At 38.5% G+C, this 25,246-nt stretch overlaps 1 protein-coding gene across 1 annotated transcript; it reads right to left on the minus strand.

The window, feature by feature from the left end:
* Positions 1–891: 891 nt before the first annotated feature.
* Positions 892–23,404, minus strand: ppm1j (protein phosphatase, Mg2+/Mn2+ dependent, 1J). Its single transcript, XM_078249044.1, has 10 exons — positions 22,913–23,404; positions 16,058–16,172; positions 14,072–14,401; positions 9,794–9,906; positions 9,454–9,538; positions 7,365–7,483; positions 6,350–6,413; positions 5,779–5,886; positions 4,728–4,879; positions 892–3,785 (listed from the first exon to the last, which is right to left on the minus strand). Exons 1-10 carry the CDS (start codon positions 23,173–23,175, stop codon positions 3,638–3,640), a joined length of 1,497 nt encoding a protein of 498 aa, XP_078105170.1. The 5' UTR covers positions 23,176–23,404; the 3' UTR covers positions 892–3,637.
* Between the last annotated feature and the right edge of the window lie 1,842 nt (positions 23,405–25,246).

Below are 25,246 nucleotides of genomic sequence, written 5' to 3' on the forward strand. Positions count from 1 at the left end.
GTCACGTACACACTAACACACCGTACCTGAGAGGACGCCGGAGCAAAGGACCTGTGTGGGTGGTCAGTGGATGCCTTTAAATTCTCCAACAGTAAAGCAGTTAAAATGAGCTCCACCTCGACAGCTCCATTAATATGTTAACATGCTGCTTACATGTTAATGTAATAACAATAATTGACTATTTTATATACTTAAAGTATATTGTACTGGTAACACTTTATTAATTGATTTTACTCAAGTAAAGTTTAGAATGGAAGACTGTTAGTTATAGTGAAGCATTACATGCTACATTGTGGTATTACTAGACATTTTCATCAAAGGTGTAAGGCCAGTTTGTGTCAAAGTGAAGGGTTACCACTTGAATACTTACCATATTAGGTTATAATAAGGTCAGAGAGGAAACATAAATATGTCTTGTTTTAAAGTAAATAATAATTGTGAAACCTAAAACAATGAGAGTTAAGCCAATGTCAACAAAACACAACGGTTAATCCTTAAATAATTAATATCATGCTCAAAGGATGTGTGCTCATGTCACTAAACATGAGCCTACATGAAGTAGTCATACATAAGTAATGTCATACATATTTTTGTAAACTTGTCACCTCCTAAAATTCAATGTGATAAAACATACTGAGTTCTACTTTTGAGAAATGAATGATGTCATTAAATACTTAATATATACTTATAATGCTCACGACTTTAATGCCACGAGTCACGACAGAAAACGACAGAACATTTAGTAACTGAACTTTCTTTAGTCAAACTGTAATCACTGACAGACGCTCTGAACTATTCTGACTCATTGATTGTCCCACCAAAGTTAATTTCCTCTTATAGTATATAGAGTAATACATGGGATGTGACAGAGTAAATAAATAAGGTCATAGCAAATGGGAAAAATCTGATTTATTTTGAAGCTGTTACACATTATCCCTCTACCTCACATTCTAGGTCACACCATCTCTCCAAACATGGATTAATGGATGGAAACAAAAAAATAAAACTTCTGATATGGCTAACAGCCAAAGTTGTCTTCAAAGATTTATGGATAATCTAAATAACAACATGACATAACAAAAATGGTACAAAAGAGGTTTACAGTACATTTCAGTTCATACATTGTTCTTCGACAAGGATCAAACTTAGTGCATCTGAAGAAAAAAAAACTTAATCTCTAAATAAGGCATATGTGTGAAGTTTATCACATACTTACCGAGACATTTACTGCTGAGAGTTAAAGTGCTCATATTTTGCTCATTTTCAGGTTCATAATTGTATTTAGAGGTTGTACCAGAATAGGTTTATGTGGTTTAATTTTCAGAAAACACCATATATGTGTTGTACTGCACATTGCTGAAGCTCCTCTTTTCACCCTGTGTGTTGAGCTCTCTGTTTTAGCTACAGAGTGAGGCATCTCACTTCTGTACCATCTTTGTTGGGAGTCGCACATGCGCAGTAAGTACTGCTAGCTTGTCAGTTGCAGACTATGAGGGAGTGCCATGCTAGCAGCTAGGCGAGCATTATAACGTGTGTTACAAAGTGACGCACGTTCGTCACGGAAGTAAAGGCTGGACTACAATAGAGCTGTTTGGAGCAGTTTGTGGTAGATGAAGATGGTAAGTCCCTTTGGGGTGGACTTTGGGCTTTTGCACTTTGTAAACCTATAATGTGCACAAAAAGATATATAACACAATAAAGGAAAGGGGGAAAAGCCAAAAAACATAATATGAGCACTTTAAAAAATAAAAACATGTCATTAAATTAAACAATTTTTCATCATTTATTTTACTGAATACAAGTGTGACCCTCGGTTCTCTTTAAGGACAAAAATAAAACAAATAATGTATGAGCACATTCAATGAACAGATATAATAATTAATCAACAGACTACCACAGAGCATGTGCAACAGTCTTCTAGCGCCTACAATGTCATCATTCATTTAACACAGGAAGTAAAGCAATACAGACTCAACTGATTCTGTTTGAGTGCAGTGCTGAAAAAGGTCCATTCCTCTGTTTTTACTTCCCACATGCATCTTTAATGTACAAACATGAATGTAATGATCTTTTGTTGCTGTTGATCTTTTATGTATTGATATTTTTTAAAAACAGATTTCTATCCTTATGCCATAATGGCATATCTTTGGTTTCCTCACATTCTTTAATGCAATCCCCTTTAAAATATATGATTGTGAAACTGCGGTTGGTTTTTGTTTTGTTTTTACAAAAGGGAGTCACATTCAGGGCATGACATGAAAATGAACAATCCATTCAAAATATTGAATAGCGGTCCAGCCTCAAACATGAACAGAAAACAAAATTACTACAAGGGTTTAATTCTCACTGGCAACCGTCACAAACAGCAGGTCTGGGAGGAAGTGTGTCTTCTCTTATAATGTCACTGAAAATCTTTTGTTACATGACTGAGACCAACCAAATGAAATGGGATCCTAGGTTGGGTTGAAGTGAAGTGGCTGGGACTGGGTCCAGTCTGGGCAACCTGTTCTCACTCCCAACTCGTAAAATACTGACGCTTGGTCAGTGGCTCTCAGCGTCAGATACCGACGCAAAAATACACCCTTTAGCATCTGTATGGAACGCACCAGTCTTAGCAGCAGCTCGACCGCGGCGCTGTAAGATGACGTATTAAGAGCGACAGCGGTTGCGAGTAGTATGAAAGACCGAAAATCTGCTTAAGGAGGTTGATTGGGGCGGTGGATGGGTCAAACAACACAGGACGAGGTTCATGTCCCGTTCTTGTCCCACGTGCCATCGAAACGTACATTTTGTAACCCCACTCACGATCTTTTCCTAAACCTAAAAGTCCCATTTTGTGCCGCATGTCAGTTAAATGTACGTCCCGACGCAGAGCGTCAAAAAGTGACGCCAAGAGTCCCGACCAAGCGCGTCTCAATATGACGCCAAAGGGCTACACGCTAAAGGAGACTTCTTGCGTCAGTAACAACTTAGTCTCGCATTGCCAGACCTTCCTCCACAGCGCTGCAGAGGAGGGTCTGGCTAGTCCACACAACATTCGGAGAGAAACGTGCTCTGGTTTATTGGCATTTCTTTAAACCAATCACAATCATCATGGGTTGCACTAAGCAGCGGGCAGAGCCACGGTGCTGCTGCAAAATAGCCTCGGGAAGGAACTTGTTTTGGTGGAACGTGCACGTTCAAAAGTTGTTTTAGTCGTGCAACAGAAAACGCAGATTGGACATATACTGTAGTCTAGCTAGCTGTCTAGATTTACTTTGCAGAGATCTAAGGAGCAGTTCACCAGTTTAAAATTCCAACACAAAGTAAGTGGAAGGTGACGGACATCCGACCGAAAAGAGTGAAATCCTGGCGGAATTTCCGGCAGCAACGGAGCAATCTTGGAAGTGGAACGTCGTGGATATAGACTACTAACAACGCCAAAGGCACCTGACCAAGTGTCGCTTTTCGAAGCGCTGGGAGTGAGAATGTGTTGGTCTGGGTTGATGAAGGTGCGGCTCAGACCTGAGTCTTCTCCGATGACAAAGGTGTTTTCTTCTCCTGCCGCCCCGTCGGTCCAGGGTTTAAGGAGCTTGGAGGGACCGTGGGAAGGACCCTAAAGCTTGATCCCTGTAATAGCGGTCGCTGCAACACCTTGTCATGTCTCTGACTCCTGCCCTGCCAGTGGGATGACAAACACAGTGATGTCATCGCCTGAGCCCAGTCTTTCATTGGGTAGCCGCCAGCCGCGCTCTTTCAGCACGCCTCGGGACCTCATCAGCAGGTCCTGGGCTGCCAGAGTGTACCTGTGTGACACACAGAGGGCAGAAAAACAGTCATTATATTAGTGAGATACACTACAATTTAAGACTTTCACAAACACACGTACAAAATACAGATTTATATTCAATCACGTAAGTATAGCAGACAAAATATAGCTTGCTTTTTGTACAGTGGTCACTAAAAAAATGATTTTAGTGTCTTCACTTTCTGACTCAATCAGTTGGGTAGCACTTCATTTTACCTCTATTTACCATTGATAAGCAGTATACAGACATTTAATAAATGGTTTATATGCTACAATGTCACTGTAAGCAGAGATCATTTCTTTTAAAGGTTTTTTTTTTAATGTAGTTGTCAACAACTTTACCTTCTCAATATAACACAGTTGAAATGATATAGGAAAAGTTATAATTGTTGAAAATACTGTGCATTAACACACGCTTAAAAATGTCCTTATATCTGCTTATAACGAATGATGACGATAAATGACAAAATGGTAAGCCAATTTAAAATAAAGTGTTCCAGCTGAAGCCATAACTTAACCTATACTATAGTATATATATACATATATATACACTGTATATACTTAGTTACAATAACTATAAGCATAACTTTGCAGAAGTCCTGAGTATTTGTCACCACCTATTGGACATACTGAGTACTAAAACCAAAAACATGTACTGAATGTTAGGTTAGTGCCCATATCAGTGCCCCATGACCAAAAGGCACTGACAAAAAGGCTGGAGTGGCTGCCCACTGCTCCTATGTAAGCCAATGGGATGGGTTATATGCAGATGACAAATTCCATTAATCTCTGCGAATGATAATAAAGGCACCTTTCAGCTTTACTACTTTACACTGGATTTATAAAACTATAGCTTTGAAAACGTAGTTCCATGTACATCATGTTTACACATCACATGAAAGAACATATAGCCAGAACAGAAAAGCCTTATTTGGCATACCTCATGGGATCAGATGGGTCACAGCAGGATAAGTAAGCTGACACAGCATCTGCCACTTCCCTGTCTGTTGTTACGTCCCACAATCCATCTGTGCCCATGACCAAGACATCATCTGGGCCGTGTTTGTTTTCATCCAAGTTATAAACCTTCACCTGTGACAGAAAGACACATTGTTGATCATGTTTTATTAATCATGCTGTCATGATTTAGAAAACTATTATGCATAAAGATTGTCTATCAAGAGAGGCGGAAAGTATTTTTAACTCCATAAAATGAATAAGAAGAGCTGTAATGCAAGATACTAAAAAAAGGATGTGTGCACTTGTATATTCTTAAAAAAGGTTCAAATGACTGCATGTATTACAGCCCTAATACATTGAAGAAGGAATTTGATCTTGAAGATATATTTAGATATTTACAGGCCAGGGATAAATATGTGAAGGAAATAAAAAAAGACAATTTTTCCTCCGAGGGCTCCACAGTGAACAATGTTCTGGTGGGTGCACTTGATCAGAACAATTCAAGAATCATCTCAAAACTGTGTCAGGGCTGACAAATGAATTTAGTCACAAGTGAGTATGAGACAGCCTGATAAAGCCTCAAAAAACTTGTTTGCACAGACACAAGCTTCTCAATGCGCACCAACTTATTTCTGTTTATTTTAAATTGTATTTTGGATAGATAACAGAGGTATTAAGAAGATCTCTAAAATTCTACTGAATGCCTGCACAAAAGCCATACCTAAAAATCTTGATGTCACAATATGTACATAAAAACTGTACAGTAAGAAACATATACCACACTCGGTACTTATAATTACATAAAAGGTCAAACAAATGCTAAAGTAAATTCATCTCTGTAGTTTCTCTGCACCAAAACTGAGCCATAAAAACATATCATGAGACACAGCTTTAAGCAACAAAATGAAGCCAGGGGCCCAAAAGCTGCTTAAATGTATCCTAAATGCTCCAATGTTGCTAAAGTGGCAATGCTGAGGCGACTCCTCAGGCGGCGCCGACAACCAGTGCTGCTTGTGTCTCCTCACACTCACCTCAGGGACGCATGAGAGGAAGGGCTTGATGTAAATGTTGGAGTTGTACACCTTCAGATCATGATCTCCCAGCCCACGGGTCACTCCGATTGTCGCCATGACACGTGCCTGTGTATGGACAAACACACACAGACACACAGACACATAGACACACAGACACACATACACACACACACACACACACACACACACACACACACACACACACACACACACACACACACACACACACACACACACAATAATCTCGCATTTCCAGACCTTTCTCCACACAGTAATGTAGGTTATTTGTTCGGGATGTGATTCCATTCTAGGAAAATCCACTTAGGAGAGATTATTAAATGAAGACCATGTTCTTTCAGACAATAATAAAAATGTTGAGCAGGTCTCATTTTTACCCGGGTGGAAACTGAAGAATTTAATGAATAACTTGTATATGTAACAATGCCACATCATTTAAATAATCTGCACAGACAGACTCAAAGATAGATAGCATGACCACACAATAATATATCTGCTGTTGATAATCTTTGTGTCGAGTACAATGCATTGCGTTTTCTCTGTTTCTTACCTTTTTACCCTCTCCGTATATCAGGGGGAATTTCAGATCATCTTCAACGATCGTTTTATAAGCCCTACACAACAAAACAACCATCAGATCTCAGATGTAAGTTACTGAAACACGGAAAATTATTCAACAACAATTTTGATTAACTTCAACAAGAAGAAAATGAATTGTTTAAGTCATTTTTTTAAGCATCAATGCCAACAATTAGAATAGAATAGAATGCCTTTTAGTGTCACTATACACATGTACAATGAGATTAAAAGCAACTCCTTTCCCAGTGCCAACATATACATATTTCACTGGTTCTAGTTTTCCAATGTTATTATTTGCTGCTTTTCTTAGTTTCTTTTTATCAATGTGAAATTAATATTTGGGGTCTCAAACTTGTTCCATAAGCAATTTGAACAGGTCAACTTGAGCTGCAATGGACACGTCAACTATTTTCTGACATTTTATAGACTAAACAAATGATCGATTAATCTAGAAAACGATTGGCTGTTATGGTTGTGTTTCTGTTTCCTGTTTCATTTTGATAGTCTGGTTTTCTGTCTTGTCTTGTCTAGTTTTACTTCCTGTCTTGTGTTTTTAATGTGTTTCACCTGTTTCCCAGCCCTTGTGTCACCTGTCTCGTGTTACCTCGTTACCCTGTGTATTTAGTCTTTGTGTTTTCCCTTGTTCTGTGTCAGATCATTGTGTTTTGGCTCCAGTTTGTAGTTCTGTTTGTTTGTCTTCCTGGTTCGTGTTAGAGTTTCTGTTTTACTTGGACTTTATTTTTGGATTGCCTGCTTCTTTCCAGGACTCCTTTTGTTTTTGTGCATGTTTTGAGTTTATTAAATCATCAAAACAATCCTCAGTTTCTGCCTCTGCATTTTGGGTCCGCATTTTTCCAGCCTTCCATGACATTGGCAGATTAATCGGTAAAATAAAATCATCGTTGAATATAGGATGCCCTGTACAGAGTTTACAGGAAAAGTGATTATGTGTCAGACATGATTTTAAAAAGGATCTCCAGGTTTACCAGCCAGTCATGGTGTGGTCTCTGTAGAGCATCTTTTTGCCCAGCTCACTGTGCTGGATCCTACGAGGGAACTCAATGTGAGTGAACTCATTACCCAGGAGCTCTGGCCTCAGGAAGCCCTGGAGTGACACAAAATGGGGCAGGTAGCATCAAACTACAGAATAAAATGCTTTACTTACAGTTTTTCCTCAGTCGCTTTAGTACATTTCTCAGATCAGAATTGAAATTCTCAAAACTACCTGTTCAATCTTCACATCACTGTGTCACTTGTGCACATCAATGTTTTGGTACGTCCATGCATATGATTATGTACAATTCTCTGCTGTTTCCTACATTATCAATTGCTTATGTCATGTTGATCAAAATGTATTATAATGGGTCTCTGTTGAATATTCTCACCCCCACAACATTTAGGCATTAGTTCATAGCATAAGTCTTTACATGCAAAATGGTTGAACAAGTTGTCATATGTCATGCATATTTCTATACATTTCCATTAGACTTTTTTTTTTTCTAAATCTGTCCTGAATTGGCAAATTGCTCCCAGGTGAATCTTGACTTTCTCTAACGAAGGTGCATCTCATGAACCATCAACTGGCAAGTATACAGTATATACTGTAAAGCTGGAGCACAACACAATGTTACAATGAACGTCAGGAAGTGTAGGAAGACTGCACTGTAATTCCTACAGCACTGCATGTACAGTTTTCCCTAAGGAGATGTCCTAGGTTCACATTTCTACTTTTGTTTTTTTGTTTTTTTTCTTTGTGCTATGCAGTGCTGTCTTTTCCTTTCTGTATCGCAATGACATGGTCTGTCAACAAATTACAATACAAACAGTAAAAGCGTAAATGTGAATCTTGCCAGTCTCTTGCAATCAAACTCCCACATACACTAAGGTGTAACCTACAATTTACAATAATTGTCATCAAAACTTTAGCCATAGTATTCATCAGAACATCCCTCCAGAGTACACTGTTATATTGACAACATGACTAAGCAATTTGACTGTCTTATCCATACACAATGACACAAGGACTTGTCATTCTGATGGCAGTGACATGTTCTTTGACACAGATATTTACTTTTGAGAGATGAACTAAGGATTTTGAGCAAGAGACCATGGTCCATGGTGTTTTGCTATTTGTACGAATTGTTTTGAGAAATGCACTTACTGTTTTGCAAAAGTCGAGAATGATTCGAGAAATGTACCAAAACGACTGAGAAAAACTGTAAGCCTAAATGGCTGTCACGACTCTGAAGAAAAGCTATAAGATTGCATGGGTAACAGAAGACCTGCAGTACAGTATGCTGTATACTGAAGGCACATAACAGCTCCCTTTTTTAGCAACAAACACCATCCACACACTCTGTGACTCAGAACTACAACCAGCTACTAAAACGGAAACCAATGAATGTCAGATTATTTCAGTGTGATACAGTATTTCCTCCCTCATCTTCAGGTTCATCTCGCTCATCTTTACTGTAAGTGAAACCTTGTTTGACAAGTAAAGATCAACTGTTTATATTTATACTTCCTTTTACAGCTTGCTGTGCACTTACAATATTGTAACGTGAGGGTTCGGTATGTGGTGGTGGATCACTCTTTATGAGAATAAACAGTAGGATGGAGACAGATGACTTTCTCAAGCGGTACTTTACTGAACACCCCTCACAACCACAACACTTCCTCGTTCGGACCTTCCACGTGACTGAACTAACCAATCAGAAGCGAGAACTTAGACTGAGGTAAACGTGAGGGAATCAGAAAGGCACATTCAACAGAATATCCTGACTGTGTTAAATATGTAAACATGTAAATATGTAACTAATAATTGTGTAACAAATATGTAAATGATTAACTGACTAAACATTGTAAATACATTTCTAGTAAATTAACTATATATATATATATATATATATATAATATAAATTATATTAAATTCTGAGCCTTACACCTTTCAAATATGAATTAACTCCACTTCTAAACCTTACAATATTATATAATCCCCATGAACAAATTCTACACAGTTAGTTTATGTGTCTGTTGGTAAAATAATTGTATTTGAAACAACAAAGACAAGAATACCAGATACTGTAGCCGCTGCCTCTCTGACTCAGGTGTGAATTCATTTGTCATGGGAATAACTTCATTATTTCGTATGATTATGGCCCTGCAGGAAGAAAGAGGGAGGGGAGACAGGAGTGAGAAGGTTCACACAGACAGAACCACATTTTGTTTCATACAAACAGTTCGGAGTAGGTTGGTCGGTAGGAAAAGCCAACGTGATGCTGCAGTATGCAAAGTGAACCCCAGGGGGCACAAGAAGCTATAGACTGAGAAGATTTCTAATGACTATAATGCTAGATGGAATTACACAGATTTGATCCTGTAGTCTGCAGTAGAAGGTTTTTCTCAGTTCTCTCACCTGCTATCACCAGCATTGGCAATGTAGAGTTTCCCCATTAAATAAATGGCAGCTAAGGCACAACACCCACCAGAGATGGCATACGACATTTTTTCCTTTTCAATTATGTCATCCTGAAATAAAAAGAGAAAAATCAAAGTTAAAAACAAAAGGCCCCAAAACCTCATTGTTTTGAGCGCTAACTTTGCCTCTCATTATCCTGAACAACTAAAACACAAAACAGCAGTGCTGATGGAGAGAAACAAGGAGGCTTTGCGGAATACATTACATAGGCTGTAGGTTATTATCAGTGTCATCTACACCAGACAGTGGTTGCATCAGAGTATCAACTCTGACCATGTGATCAAAGTATCACTTTGAGTTTACTTACAGATTCGGCCTATTTGCCCAATTTAAAGAAGCACTGTGTAGTAGGGGTTGCACTAGTCTATATCCTTCGTATTCCTTCGTAGGAAATTCCGCCGGATGCACTTTGTTTCCTTCCGCCGGATGCACTTTGTGTTGGTTGATTTATGAGGACTATGGTTAACTGCTCCTACAATCTCTGCATTGGTAAATTGAGACAGCTAGCTAGATTTTCTGTCCAATCTGAGTTTTCTCTTGCACGACTATTTTGCAGCGGCTCTGTGCTGAGTTTAGCACCGCTCATGATGATTGTGATTGGTTTAAAGAAATGCCAATAAACCAGAGCATGTTTTCCTCCCATCCCCCGAATGCTATGTGGAGTAGCCAGACCCTCCTTCAGCGCGCTTTGGAGGAGTGTCAGCAAGACTAGGGTTGCACAGACTAATCAACTAGTTGACATTACTCCTCCGCAATGACATTCTGAACTTGACATTGACTAGTCGCTGATCACTAACAACAAACAACATAGACCTGTAGCACTGTCACTGGCAAAATAAGTCAAAAACCCAGCTCATTTAGAACTTCATTTTGAAAGCCACGGAACATTTAGGACATTAGGAGATGGCGTGAGAGGACGAGGAGAGCTGCTTTGTAGCTGTTTGGATTTTTGCGACGCTAAAGGACGTTTGCAGTCAGCTGTTGGTGTAAAGATGCGTTAGGAGCTACGTGCTAATACTAACGTTACAGGCTGTCGAGCTTCGGATCACTGGATTTTCGCATGGAATCCAACGTAGGAGGTATACGCGCTACACTTGAATGGCCATTTAAATTGTGTGCTCACATACAGTAACTAAGCATAAACCCAATGCATTGGTTGCCAATGAGGATGGACAATAGACTTTGCATTGACTGTTTGTTACGGCAAAATTTTGATTGACTGACCATAACGGAGATGGGTGATGCAGCGTCGGACATAATTATGACACTGGTGTGCATAAAGTTAGTTAGGATCACTGCAAAAGCGCTTGCTGATAAATTGGACACATTGCAAAATGCTAAAAAAGGCTAAGCTACACAAAGCAAGCATCTTAAGAATGAATGAATGAATGAATTTTTTATTGGTCGTAACCAAAGGGTAGGGTCGGAAGCTTCAGCTTATATAAGGCCCCCCCTTGTCACATTTTTAAAATAACAAACTCATTTTCAAGGAAATAAAATCGACAAGACAAAAAAGGTAAAAGAAATTAAACGTAAAGAAAAACAAAAAAAACCTGAATCAAAACATACCTACATCATACCTACGTACATACATACCTACATACATACCCACAGACATACATACGTACATACATACATACATACATACACACCTACATATACCCATTTAGGGTCAGTGCTTATATACATTGCAATTGCCACCTTAAGGTAAATAATATCATAATTAATGATGACAACCATAATGGTAATGATGCTTACCATCATCAACATGATTATCCACACAATAATATTACTCAATTTCTATACTTATCTAGTATCATATCTTTGAACCCTTTTTTAAATTTAAAAACATTCCTGATATGTTTTAATTCCCTTGGCAATGCGTTCCATAACTTCACGCCACAGACAGAAATGCACCTGCTTTTCATTACTGTGTTATAGGTAGGTTGTTTCCAATTTAGGTCGCCTCTGAGGGCGTAACCCCCTTCTCTTTCTCTAAACATGGTTTGAATATTGTAGGGAAGTAGATTATTTCGGGCCTTATACAGAACTAACGTAGTATTTTGGTTCACCAGGTCCATGAATTTCAGTGTGTTTGACTTAAGAAATAAAGAATTAGTATGATAATTGAAGCTGACATTATTCACAATTCGTATAGCTCTTTTCTGAACTGTGCACACTGTCTGTAGAGTGGTTTTACAGGCATTGCCCCAAATCTCAACACAGTACGTTAAATATGGTAGTATCAGCGTACTGTAGAGAGTGTTCATAGATCTATAATTTAGGAAGTGTCTGACTTTACTCAACACCCCAATGCTTCTGGAAATTTTGGATCTTACATGGTTTACTTGTGATTTCCAACTGATTTTATGGTCAATTATTACCCCTAGAAAGGTGTGTTCATAAACTCTCTCTAACTCTTCAGTTTCTATCCTTAAGCTTACATGAGTTGTTAAATGTGTTTTGCGATTTCCAAAAATCATAAACTTTGTTTTTTTCAAATTTAGAGATAACTTGTTTACATCAAACCACAGTTTCAATTTACCTAGTTCTACTGTCACCTTGTCCTTTAGCTTTTGTAAACAGTCGTCTGTACAGAAAATGTTAGTATCATCTGCAAAAATGACATATTTCAATATATTGGACACGTTACAAATATCATTTATATACATAATGAATAATTTTGGTCCAATTATCGAACCCTGTGGCACGCCACACGTGATGTTAACTAACTTGGACATGGTATTTCCCACTTGTACATACTGTCTCCTATTTTTGATGTAGCTCTTCAGCCATTCCAGACCTACACCTCTGATTCCAAACCAAATTTTTTCCAACATAATATCATGGTCTATGGTATCAAATGCTTTCCTGAGGTCTATGAACACTCCCACTGCAAACTTCTTATCATCAACTGAACCTTGTAAGTTTTTGTAAGTAAGTTCCATCAAGGCCATCGATGTTGATCTTCTTTCTCTAATTCCATATTGACAATCAATTAATAGATTATGTTTTTCCACAAAGCAGTCCAGTCTTGCAACAAAGAGTTTTTCAAGTATTTTTGAAAATTGAGATAAGAGTAAGACCGGTCTATAATTTGTATATAATTTTTTATCTCCAGCCTTGAACAGTGGAATTACTTTTGCTGTTTTCATTTTGTCAGGGAAACAGCCCAATTGGAATGATAGGTTACAAATGCACACCAAAGGCACTCCGATGTCTGAAATGACTTCTTTTACTATTGTAAAATCAATACAAGGGTTGATATTGAAGGGTGATAAAATACATACAGAATGCAAAGCATTCCCTCCTCCTGTGAATTTATTAGTCTAATGACTGAAAAAAATGTCAACGACGTCATCAACAGCTAGTCAATGTCGACTTGACTTTCATCACATCAGAGTTTAAAAAATATGTAACGCCATGAAAGTCATGTAACCCCTAGGGTGTAGGATTTAGGCGGATCTACTGGCAGAAATAGAATATAATATTTATAATTTTGTTTTCATTAGTGTATAATCACCTGAAATTAAGAATCGTGTTATCGCTAGCTTAAAATGAGCTCTTCATATCTACATAGGGAGCGGATCCTCCTGTTAGATGCTAGAATGTTGATACCAAACGTAACTGGCCTACAGCGCAAGCGTCAACACTTAAGTTAGCAGCTAGCTATGTAGCGTTAAGGTTAGTAAGCTTTAAAGACAAGGTTTGGATTAGGGTTACATCTTGTTACTTATAAGGTGAGTTACGTCTTAATTAAAAATGAATTATAAAGAAACAATTTGCTGCGTTTGGCCTCATATTTATTCACTACAACAACGCTTTGTAGCAGGGTTCATTTCACTTGATAAGTTAAAATTTTGACCAGCTGGAGATCACCAAATTTGTTATTGTATTGTATCATCCTCTTGGCAAAATAAATGTCTGTACCAAATGTTATGGCAATCCATCCAATACTTGTTAAAATACTTCAATCTGGACCAAAGTGAGAGAAAATTAGATTTACCAACATAAGATCTTTCTCCCTTTGATGACCTTTGGTACATCTCATAACAGAACATCTAAGATAGTAAGTGTTTTCTGGGAATAGAAGTTCAAAATCTTCAGTATTGTTTCAGATTTTAAAAACATTTTAAAATACCAAGGGCCGCTTGAAATACACAACAGACTGCTGTCTTGTTTTCTCACATATTTTGTTAGTAATCATCTGCTCACCATCTGTGTGAAGGCGGTTTCTATGACTCCCATCACCAGGCTCTCCAAACTGACAACCTTCTCCATGTGAAAGCGTAATGAGGAGTCGTTGACAGCATCAGGGTCTTCTGTTTCCTGTGCAGCTCCCTTCTTGGTGTCCGCCTGGTACGGGCTGCCGTTCTTGGCCAGGCAGATAGGAGGTGCACTGGTGGGGTTCTCCAGCAGGTGGAAGATTTCTCCCAAACGGTCTCTAATGAGGCGGTGAAGAAGCTTGGAGGCCATGATGGCAGCGCCAGAACCTGCGTGTCCATCATACACGCCCCAAAAGTGAAGAGGGATTCCTGTACCATCCTGAAAATTTGCACTCTAATTAATACTTTTTATTGCCACACAGACGTTTCTTCAGCGTGTTTCTCAGGCAAAACTTTGAAATTGCCTCAAAACTTTGAGATTGCCTGAGAAACACTGCCTTTATATTTTATTATCAACATTAAGCATCCAGCACCCAGTCTTTCAAGTTTCAATGCGAGTTGAGCGTGTTAGGTCTTATTTTTTATGAACATAAAAATGTATAAAATAAATGCAGTACAAATAGTAGTAGTGATAGAAAAATGATAGAAAAAGTAAAAAATCCTACGGTTGTGGTTTAAAAACCTATGAGATTACAACTCTGAGCAGAAGGCACAGATTTGTGAGGATTTACAGGCTCTGGTCTGCAGCTGGTGACATTTTTTAATACTGAAACACAGTTACAGCTTTAGTTAGCAGCATCTAGATTATAACAATGGGAAAGCTGGAAAGGCATCAAAATCGTTTTGCTTTACTTTTCACGATTCATTTAGCATAGTTTAAATCTAAAACCTACAATCAAAATTCATTCTGTGATTTCCATCCTAACAGGATCTACACAAGTGATGGAAACACATATGCAGACATGTTTACAAGCAAAGTTGGCCTGACAGATGAACAGGCACAAAACATCTGCTTACCGCTCTGATGTTAGAATCAAGAGGGGGAAGCGTGCAACAAGGGATGATGTAATTCATTTACACCAAATGGAGGACGAAAATGTGTGTGTGTGTGTGTGTGTGTGTGTGTGTGTGGGTGTGTTAGCTCTCTTTTTGGTCTAACCAACTCCTGATGCTGCTAAGTCCTCCACTATGTTCACCAGCAAGTTGCTAACTAGGTCTGTTGGCCGTTTAGTACAGAGACAGGTAGTGTATAGTGGGGGTTGTTAGAGCTGAGAGCTGTGCCACTGACCAAAGCAATGAGCTGAAAGATGTTAAAACGCTAAGTAGATATTTGTCTGTGGGTTTTGTATCTACAAGTGAATCCTTGTCATGTGATCCATTGTTAACATAAATAAAATTATTGATTAAAGCTGCTTTAAAAAAAAATGTAATGCCGCGAGAGAAAGAAAACAAAACTGGCACTTTAAACTTTACAGAGATAAGTTAAGACAAACTTTAAAAAAAAGAAAGAAATTAAAGTAGTAGAATTTGGCTAAAAATCTTCTTTTTGAGACTTTGAGGTCTCTTATTTACTACACATCTGAAGGTGAAGATACAAACATTCCAAAAAATGCTTATCTTGTATATTTTCTAATCACTGGGATTTCTGATGCTTTGTAATGACAAAACCAGGAACAGTGAGGGATATTTCAGAGACATTTTGATGGTAGTATACATAGTGGAAAATTAGAAGTTCCACAGGGACTGGAGGTGAATCCATCAGTGCCACATGGGATAAGAAGACAAAACTATAGGGTATCATATAACAACAATACTACGCAATGATGTGATTATAATTTCAATCCACTTCTGCTTGGACTATATTGTGTTTGAAGCTACACAGCAAGAATTCCAAATACCTCAGAAACGTTCAGGACTTAGAGTACACTGACGTCAGATTTAAAAACATTATCACTAGATGTTTATTCGGCCAGAAATTCCATCCCTCATTCACTGACTCCTGTTCTTATGTTCGGGACCTCGGCCCTTCGCTCACCCCATTGTCCTCCAGCAGGGAGGAGTTGCGCTGTTTGCTGCTCGGCTTCTTCACAAACAATTTCTCACAAGAGGCCTGGTCCTCGTTCAGCATGCTCTTCCCCGCATTGATCACCCTGATGGAGAAAGAAGCGAGGAAGAAAGGTGAGCCTGGAGTCAGATGATTTATGTAGTGTTTGCTACCTCTAACCACATGAAAATATAATAGCAGCCAGAAATATGGAGAGAGTTGAAGAGTGAGGGAAAAAATGGGGCAGGATGCTGTCATGTCCAGAGGGAACTTGCAGGGGGGATTAAGTGTTTTTATTATGAGGTGATGTCTGCAGAGGATAACAGCTTTGGAGTAATGTACTGTTTTATACTCTAGCAGCATCGTCTACCCTGGTGTGTGCTGCAGCAGTGTTCACTGAAGGTACCGATGCAGAACAGTGGTGAAGAGTGGTGAAGCTGAAACTGTGCTACGTAGCTCTATGAAAAATAGTAATAAATAGTGACAGTTTTCCTGTTACACCTTGAAATCTGTGCATGCTCATACAATCTCATCACATTATTATTTTGACCATATGAGGGGTTGTCATGTCATGTTCTAGCTCTACAAGTAATGTTTAAAGTACTTTTAATTGAATGATATACAGTTTTAGATTTCTGAATGTGTTTTCCTAACCGCTACAGGTAGCAGTTGATGTCCATTCATGTAAGTACATTATGAAAATCAACTAGCAGATACTTGAAGCTTGCTTAAATTGTATAATCCTAAACCTGCATCAATTGTTTTTCTGTTTAGTTTTTGCTACTTGGTGGTTGCCAGCCAAGCACAACAAACTGTAAAATCCAACACTGACGTATTATATATGGCGTTGTTATGTGTTAGCAAACTTGCATATCCAGCAGACACAATGCAACATTAGCATTCATTTGGGGTCCTGTTTTTGGCCACCTGGAGATTTTAAGTCCAATGTTTATTCTTCTTTTAGCTCAGTTTTGCTTGCCAACAACTCTTTAGGGAAATATGTGGATTTAGCTGCTAAATACTTCACAATGTTCACTAGCTAGTCGCTATGTAGTTGCATCTTTGGTGGAAAACGGCTGCCTCGTGGGTCTGGAAATAAGCTTGATGAGAGTAAACCAAAACAGTTGCGGGCCGTAAAACCAAAACAATAAGCTGAAAGAACTGTAGAGCTGATGGGAACTGCAGAGTCGGATGATAATACTCTAATACTACTGGTCTGCTTGTCCATATCTCCGGTGTCTCCGCATCTGTGCTCTGCTATTCTGTCGCTGCCTCTGTACAGAAGCATTTATTGGTGATTTTTTACAATTTAAAGTCTTGCTATATACTCCGTTGCAGTAGTATAGTATATAGCGAGACTTTATATTGGAAAAAAATCACCATTAAAGGCTTCTTAACCAGATACTACCCAACCGGAAATGTTCCAGCAAGAATGTGATCTGAATTATTGTAGGAATTAACAACATCGGCAGCCAAGATTACAGCTTTCCCTGGCATTAGCATGTAGCTACATGTAGTAAGCAGTGGATTGTAATGGAATATAGCAGCACGTTTTACTGTCAGAAATCGCAGATAAAGGCATCTGAACCAAATACTACACAACCAGACATGTTCCATCAGAAATGTAATCTGAAATTTGGGAGAAATTAACAACATTGGCAGCCAAGATTACAGATGTTCCTGGCGTTAGCACGTAGCTACATATGGCCATTGACTGTATATAGAATGGACCAACAGATCCCGTTGCTCTGGACGGAGACCGGTGAGCGCTGAGCGTTACTGCGCAGCCTCCAACTGAGAGAGACGACGTAAATGTGCTGTGAGCAACGTGTCTGAAAGTTGTAAGTCTTCTGGTAGCTGTGCCAAGAGAAATCTCAATCATTCCGAATATTGCAGAGACGGAGAGCGTAGGTATATGTAAGGAGATAACATAGACACAGGCTAATTATTGCTAACTAAAATGATAGTTAACATTAGTAATTAAATTTAAACAGCTAATGTAAGTCGAAACTGTCTGCGAGTTTCTCCTGTACTATACGTTAATATATAATTATATATATATATATCAGTTTTACTCAAATTACCACACAATGGTAATCTCTCAGCAACAACAATTATTTTATGTTCACTCTGATAGATTACACAGCTAAAGCACGTTTCAGGAATCTGCTAATTCATTTTTTCATACTTTACTGAAGTGAATGGAAATGAATGGCTGCCTGGAACAGTGGGAAACAATACATCCACAAATCTAAAATACACTAGAATGTTTTGCAAAATGGTAAAGTATATGCAATCTGTAGTAAATGTGCTACAACATACAAACATCAACTGGCATGATGCTTTAAGATGCCACATTAGGCAGACTGGGGAAGGCTGCAGTGTGGACCTCATGCTGGCATATTACATAACATTTTCAGTTTCAATTATAGATAAATGCCACATTAGCTGGATAATACCGCATAATGCCTATACACAATTCCAGAAATTTAAGTATTGTCATTAAGATTCCCTCTGAAACTTCTGCAGAGGAGGGATTAGTCTTTTATCAGTTACTGCTGGGATCATCAGAGCAAGGACAAAAAGTGTAAGAGACCAAAATGAAAGAGAGACTGGCAGTGAGAGAGAAAGATGAAAAACTGCAGTCAAACAAAGGAGACGAGAGAAATCCAGAGTAAAATTCTCATCAAAATGAAACCTTTGACCTCTCACTTTCCGAATAGTTCAGCTGATTACAATCACTGCAGAAAATGGTCGCTGTCTGACCAAAAGCTTTGATATCAGAGAGCAGCAGAAATGAGGCAAAAAAATGGAACTGCTGCCCAAATCTGGATTATAAAAAGCTCTTTCACTGTCTAATCAGTTGAAAGCAGCAGGCAGGCACCACAGTGTTCTGCACTGCACTGCCTGCATTAGAACTAATGACAGGGAAGAATTTACAGTCGCCTGATTGTCGTCTAAACTTTTTGCCAAGGCCAAAAGTTGGCACAAAAGACAAAGTAGACGTTTTTAATTATTTGCTTTTATTGGATGCATCAGCCATTGGAGGCCGACAGTATGTAAGGCTGGGTGAAAAAATGCCACCATAATACTTCTTATACTGTTTTGTCTTATAATGTTACTCCTCTTACAGTAAGACAATTTCACATTGTGGCCTTTTAAATAAACATATTTCATATTAGTGAAGTTAATAATGTTGAATAAGACATTATAGTGGAATCATTACCTTGTTACAATACCTTACAAATGAGAAGTTCCTGACATAACCAGAAATCATTTCCCTTTTTTTGAGAACAGACGAAGTTGAATATGAAAGCAAATGCCTATTTTTCTACATTTCTGCAGTGTGATGAAGTTTCCTCACTCCCACAGTAAAGAATAAACAATTATTCTCTGTTTGGAAAGCAGTCACATGCGCTGAATGAGCTATAATTGAACATAATGTTGGCGGTGTGGGAGGATGTGATTCTAAACCAGGAGCTCAAGCCTTCCTATAATGTGACTTAACTCTTTCGCATATCTGTGTTTCGGTCATATGTCTCCACAACTTGTGACTGAAAACCATCTTGGCCATGTTTGGTAAAAGTATGTTTGAACCCTCCTACTGAACAGTATATTATGCAAGGAAAGTTCATAAGAGGAAGTTGAGAGTTTTAGTGCATTATCTGTAATGCAATGTAATCTTTTCTCAGAAAAAAAAAAAGACAAATTCTGAAGTAACATGTAAAGCTGTGGTTGATTAATGTTGTAATTCACCTAGTGTCTTGCAACTCAAGAAAGGCTGATGTAAGATTTTGTGGTTCAATCTAGGCAGATCTGTGGTGCATGTAATCTATTGAATGAAAAAACCTTTGGAATAATCCTTTTAGATTTTGCATTGTTGATCATTTTCTCACAACACAGACACATTTGTGAGTAAAAGAGCAGACTGTTTGAGAGGATTTTTACAAATGTGAATGTGAGCATTTCACATGACAAAAACCTGAATCCCCGGTTGCTGCTAAACTATGCTACATCAGGTGGAGGTGAGTAGCTAAACAAACACTGCAGGCCTGTACAAAGTGTTCATCCGTAGCACGTAAGAATTAGTCTAGTCATAATCTGAATTCCTTTTCAGGGAGAGGAAGTTGTTCTTAATGTTTGCAAGACGCATGGTGGAATGCCTAAATGAAAACTCACACTGACAAATCTGCAATAACATATACTGCCGTAACTTAAATATTACTTAGAAAAGTATGCAGGTACTGTAATTAAAACATGCTGCAACTCATAAACTGTCCCACCATCACTTCAGGATCTGGACACAGAAAGTTTGAACGAGGATAAGAGTGATATGAACATAAACAGGTAAACATTACCTTGCAGTTATCTACACTTCAACTTTCTATGAGAGCAGTGAGAGTGACCCAAAACATTAAAGTTGCAGCCGGACAGCTAAACAATGAACTGAAACTCACTATAAACTCTGTGAAGCCGAGGGGAGCCATTAGATTCACCACTACCAACGACGACTCTAACATTACACATTGTTTTCACATTGTCATTTGATACATTGTTATTATAAAAATATTTATTATAGTCGCTTTAACAAAAGTTTTACCGCACTTTCAATGTTACGTGTGAAAGGAGCTGTTCTGTATCCAAACTTTTTCAACATGAAATGATTCCGTTTAAAAATCATCCGTTCTCCTATAGCTGCTTATTTTCTTCAGGATCACGGAGAGCTTTGATGACCCTTTTGTGCTCGCCTAACATCTGTTTATTTATGCATTATTAATAATATCACATAGAGTTATTATACCATAGTCAATAATCAATTATATATGAAGTCAGAGAGGTAGTATACATTATTTAAATTTGTTCCCATGCACATCTTGGCTTGAAATAAGAGAAAAAATATCTATGAATACATTTTCTAAAATGAGTCTTTGCCTCCTCACACTCTCTTTCACGATCTCAGTGCCAGCGCCTGGAAGCTTGCCTCCATATGAAATTGTATCAAATAGCTATTTGACAAAAGCACTTTGAGTGGCTTACCATAAGTGCACTCACATGTTTATACTGACAAATGCTGTACAGCAGCGTCATAGCATAAATTAAGACTCATTATCTCGAGCATCTGAAGCCTGTGTGGTGCTAAAACTGCAGACAGAATTTAGGTTCACAATTTGAACCTTTGAAATTAGACCCTATGTATCCGTCTAAATTTTGAGAAGCTCAACGCTTTTACTAACATAAGCTCATTACCACCATAATGACACGATTAAGTGATAACAGAGGAGAAGTTGCTGAGAGTCTGAATGTAAGCCAGCTGGCCATCATTGTTCCCACTCATTACAGCAAAGGGGGAGTAAACACCAAGACAAAAGAGGTGACGCTGATAGATGCTCCAATAGATAAATCCTGCTCTGTGAAGATCATCATTTCAGCCAGATTGATCTAAAGTGATGTTGTGCGGTTTAATCCTCTGTGTTTCGGTCAGTCCACGCACATCACAGTTCATTTAACACCTTTTGAGTGCTTAGAATAGTCTTATCAGAGCCATATCAGCTGTGGGAGACAATAAATGCTTCAATCAATCCCAAATAAACATTGCTGTACATTCATCCAAGTGTACAACCCTTAGAACCTGATAACAGCAGTAATTTGGCATTAATGCTAAACTTTAGAGAGTGGACATAGTCCTTATTTTCAGTTGCTGATCTTTTCAGTTGCATTCATTTGGGATGGATTTATGTTCATTTTGTCGACTCACAATGTGTTAATTTAACACTTTTTGGATTTTTACACTCCAGCACTGACAGCTGATTAGGTTGTGTTGTAAACAGCACTGCTAATGTTGTGATTACAGTTTCAGTGACTTAGATCAAAGTAATTTGCAGCAGAATGGAGATGACAACACTGATGATGGTGCGCACTCCCACATGTTAACCTCCCTTTATGCATTACAGCATCCTCATTTGACCTCTCTCATTCTTCTCCGAGTCTTCTGTCCCCCTGAGACTCTCTGCATGAGTCAGCCGTTCTTTTTCTTATTTCCACACTGGGTCGAGGAGGACAGGGGTGGTATAGTCTACATAGTGTACTGTAGAAATGGAGCTATGCAGTCCTTCATAACCCGGACAGCAAATTCTGGTCAATAGTGTTAATTAAAAAGTGCTGCTTTGTTTCTACCTGTGAGAGCACTGCAGGTGTATTCAAGTATAAAAGCACCTGCAGTAAAGCAATGGGCACGAGGAGTGATGTTCTTCACCTACGCTCACAAAAAAATGTGAATGGTCATTGGTCACTAAACCTTTTTTTTTTTTGAAAGACGGAGATGAAACAACTTAAAGCAATAAACAAAAACAGGCTCAAATGCTCTTTGTGAATGACAAATACAAATAACCTCCCAGAAAGTTTGCTCTCATTGAGGTTACATTCATTTTCAAGGTATGAAAAAGGTCATGAATGTAAGAAAACACACAGAAAGGCTTGTTACATGCGTATGTAGACATTTCCTGCTTTCACTTTTGTATTGCCCGACAATCGACTTGAGGAGGAGCCTGTAGTCAAATAGGCTATCTTTGAACACAAATGTCACTGTCATGGTAGGGAGCGTTTTGACTGATTATTACACTCCAACTAGCCTATCATTTACAGCAGGGGAGGAACACTGAGGTAGAAACTGTACAACAGCAAAAGGCCATGTTGGCCATCATTTGGCTGCTGCAGCGCTCTGAGGTGCTGAGGCTGCAGCAACACAGCCCAATCTGACGCTCACCAGGACTAAAATCAGAATATTTGGTTAGGCTATGTGAATTTTTTTTTTTCTGTGTGGACATTTCGTCAATGAACGCCACTTACTCTGCGTATCCTGTCCGCCAGGGAAGCCTGCTGTCTCTCTTTAACGTGAGCACCGGCCGTGATGCGTGCTCGGTGGAGTACTGCAGGAGCTCCGGGGTGAGGTCCAAGAAATCCGGCCGGCCGTAGGGGAAGCGCGGCGGCAGGCTGTCCGGTCCACAGGTCTGGCCGCCACCTGAGTGATGGTTGTGGTGGTGGTGGTGTCCGTGCGGCATCATCCCTCCCACCAGAGTGGACATTGCGTTTTTAACTTTGCTGATCATCATCAGAGCCGACAGCAAAAGATCCGGACGGGAAATGAAACGCGATGCGATGTTACGTTAGAGAGAGAGAAAAAAACAAACAATACACAGCCAGTGACGAGAAGAATTTCAGGAAGCGAATCCCCCCCTCCTTCTCTCCTCGGCCCCATGTGACAGCTTTCAGGCAGGCAGACACGATGTTTTCCTCATTCAAAGAGAATAAAGCTCTCACTAGCTGCGTACAGGCTGTAATCCGGCAGATGGCTATCAACTCATCTCAGAAGGCAGGGCTTCACAGAGACGCGCAGCCAGCCCTGAACATACCACCAACAAGCATACACATCCAAAAAACAGCGACAATACATATTTATAGGCTGCTTTATTCACGAGGGTTAACAGATCTTAATGTGAAAGTCAGCCAATGACAAATTTAGGAAGATATAGGCTATCATGATATGACCATGTATTTGGCCAACTGTAGCCTACTGTACAATAAAGGGCATTCAAAATGTAGCCTAATAGGCCTATTTACACTCTGTAACACGTAAAACAGACACAATATTTTTTGTTGTGAACATCCAAAAAGCCACCATTTATACATTTTGTAACTATTCACTTTATTAGAGCTTAATAACTATTTTAATAACGCGTTATAGATCTCCGGACATAAGGCATTGATGAACCAAATCTCTCTGGAAACATTGACTGTCAAGTGATTCATAAAGGTCAATGAATGTCTCATTTTCTAACAGTCATGAATAATAAGGGCAAGGAACAGTACATTTACATTTAGTACTCAAGTACTATCAGTAGTAGAATGTAACTAAATGCATTTACTCAGGGATACAGGCTAGCACAAATTTGAGAAAGACAATTACTTTACGTGAGTATTATACATTTTATGCTACTTTATACTTCTACTCCACTACATTTTGGAGGGAAATATTGTTAGTTTTACTACTACAATTATTTGATAACTTTAGTTATTAGTTACTTTGGAGATGTAGATTATTAATAGCCTACAAAATATAAATCAGCTAATACATTATGATGTATTATTATAGGTTAAGCTACCAAGCACTATATAAAGCAGCTGAAATTACCACCAACTTGGCTAAGATGCTAATACTTTAATTAAGAGTTTGAGTGCAGCACTTTTACTTGTAACAGAGTACTTTTCACTGAATTGCTACTTAATATGCTTTTTACTTTAAGTAAAATATCTGAATACTTCTTTCTACGGAAGCGTATTAATGTAATATGCTTCCGTATCTTTCACCACTGTACCTACTATACATAAGTACAACATTGAAATACTTACTGAGAGTATTTCTATTTCATTGTACATTTTACCACATTTACACTCCCTGACCACTTAAATATGTACACCTATTCAATTTAATGTAATCCAAAAAACTATCTGCCAAAAGTTCAGCATTTAGGAATATTATAACGTTCATAAAGGGAACTTTATAACTTTATAAAGGGAAGTACTGAATATTCTTCTTAAGAGCAAACTAACTGATTACAACACGTGATGACAGATTTCTAAAACATGGTTTCTAGTTTACGGAGAATTCTTAGGAACTGGACATTATGAACTGACACATGATTTCAAATAATTACATATTTCTCTACAGTTGTACCCGCACATACGTTTTAGTAGAAAAGGCCCAGTAACCATATTTCACCATATGTCCCATCAGTAAAACACTGTAACACTGCGCAGTCAATTAGAGCACAAAGGAGATGGAGTTTGGCATTAGACTAGAATCGTGGTTTTTGAAAGAAAGCTGCACTAATGGTATGTGAAGAGTAGCGTGTAACTGTGTTATATAATCACTTTTATCTGAGGTCACAGTCTATCTTTCAGCTGACAATGCTCAAGGACCTAGGCTGATATGTGATTTAAAGGTCCCATATTGTAAAAAGTGAGCTTCTTTTTTAAAATTATAAAACAGGTCAAGGTGTTATATAAATACTGTGAAAGTATCGTATTCAGAAACTGTGCCTTCAAACAAGCTGTCAAGACTTCTGTAAGGTTATGATGTCATAACTATATGATATATAGGGGAAAGTGCCACTACAGTGCTGT

Source organism: Sander vitreus, chromosome 4 (genome assembly GCF_031162955.1).
Source record: "Sander vitreus isolate 19-12246 chromosome 4, sanVit1, whole genome shotgun sequence".
Classification (NCBI taxonomy): Eukaryota; Metazoa; Chordata; class Actinopteri; order Perciformes; family Percidae; genus Sander; species Sander vitreus.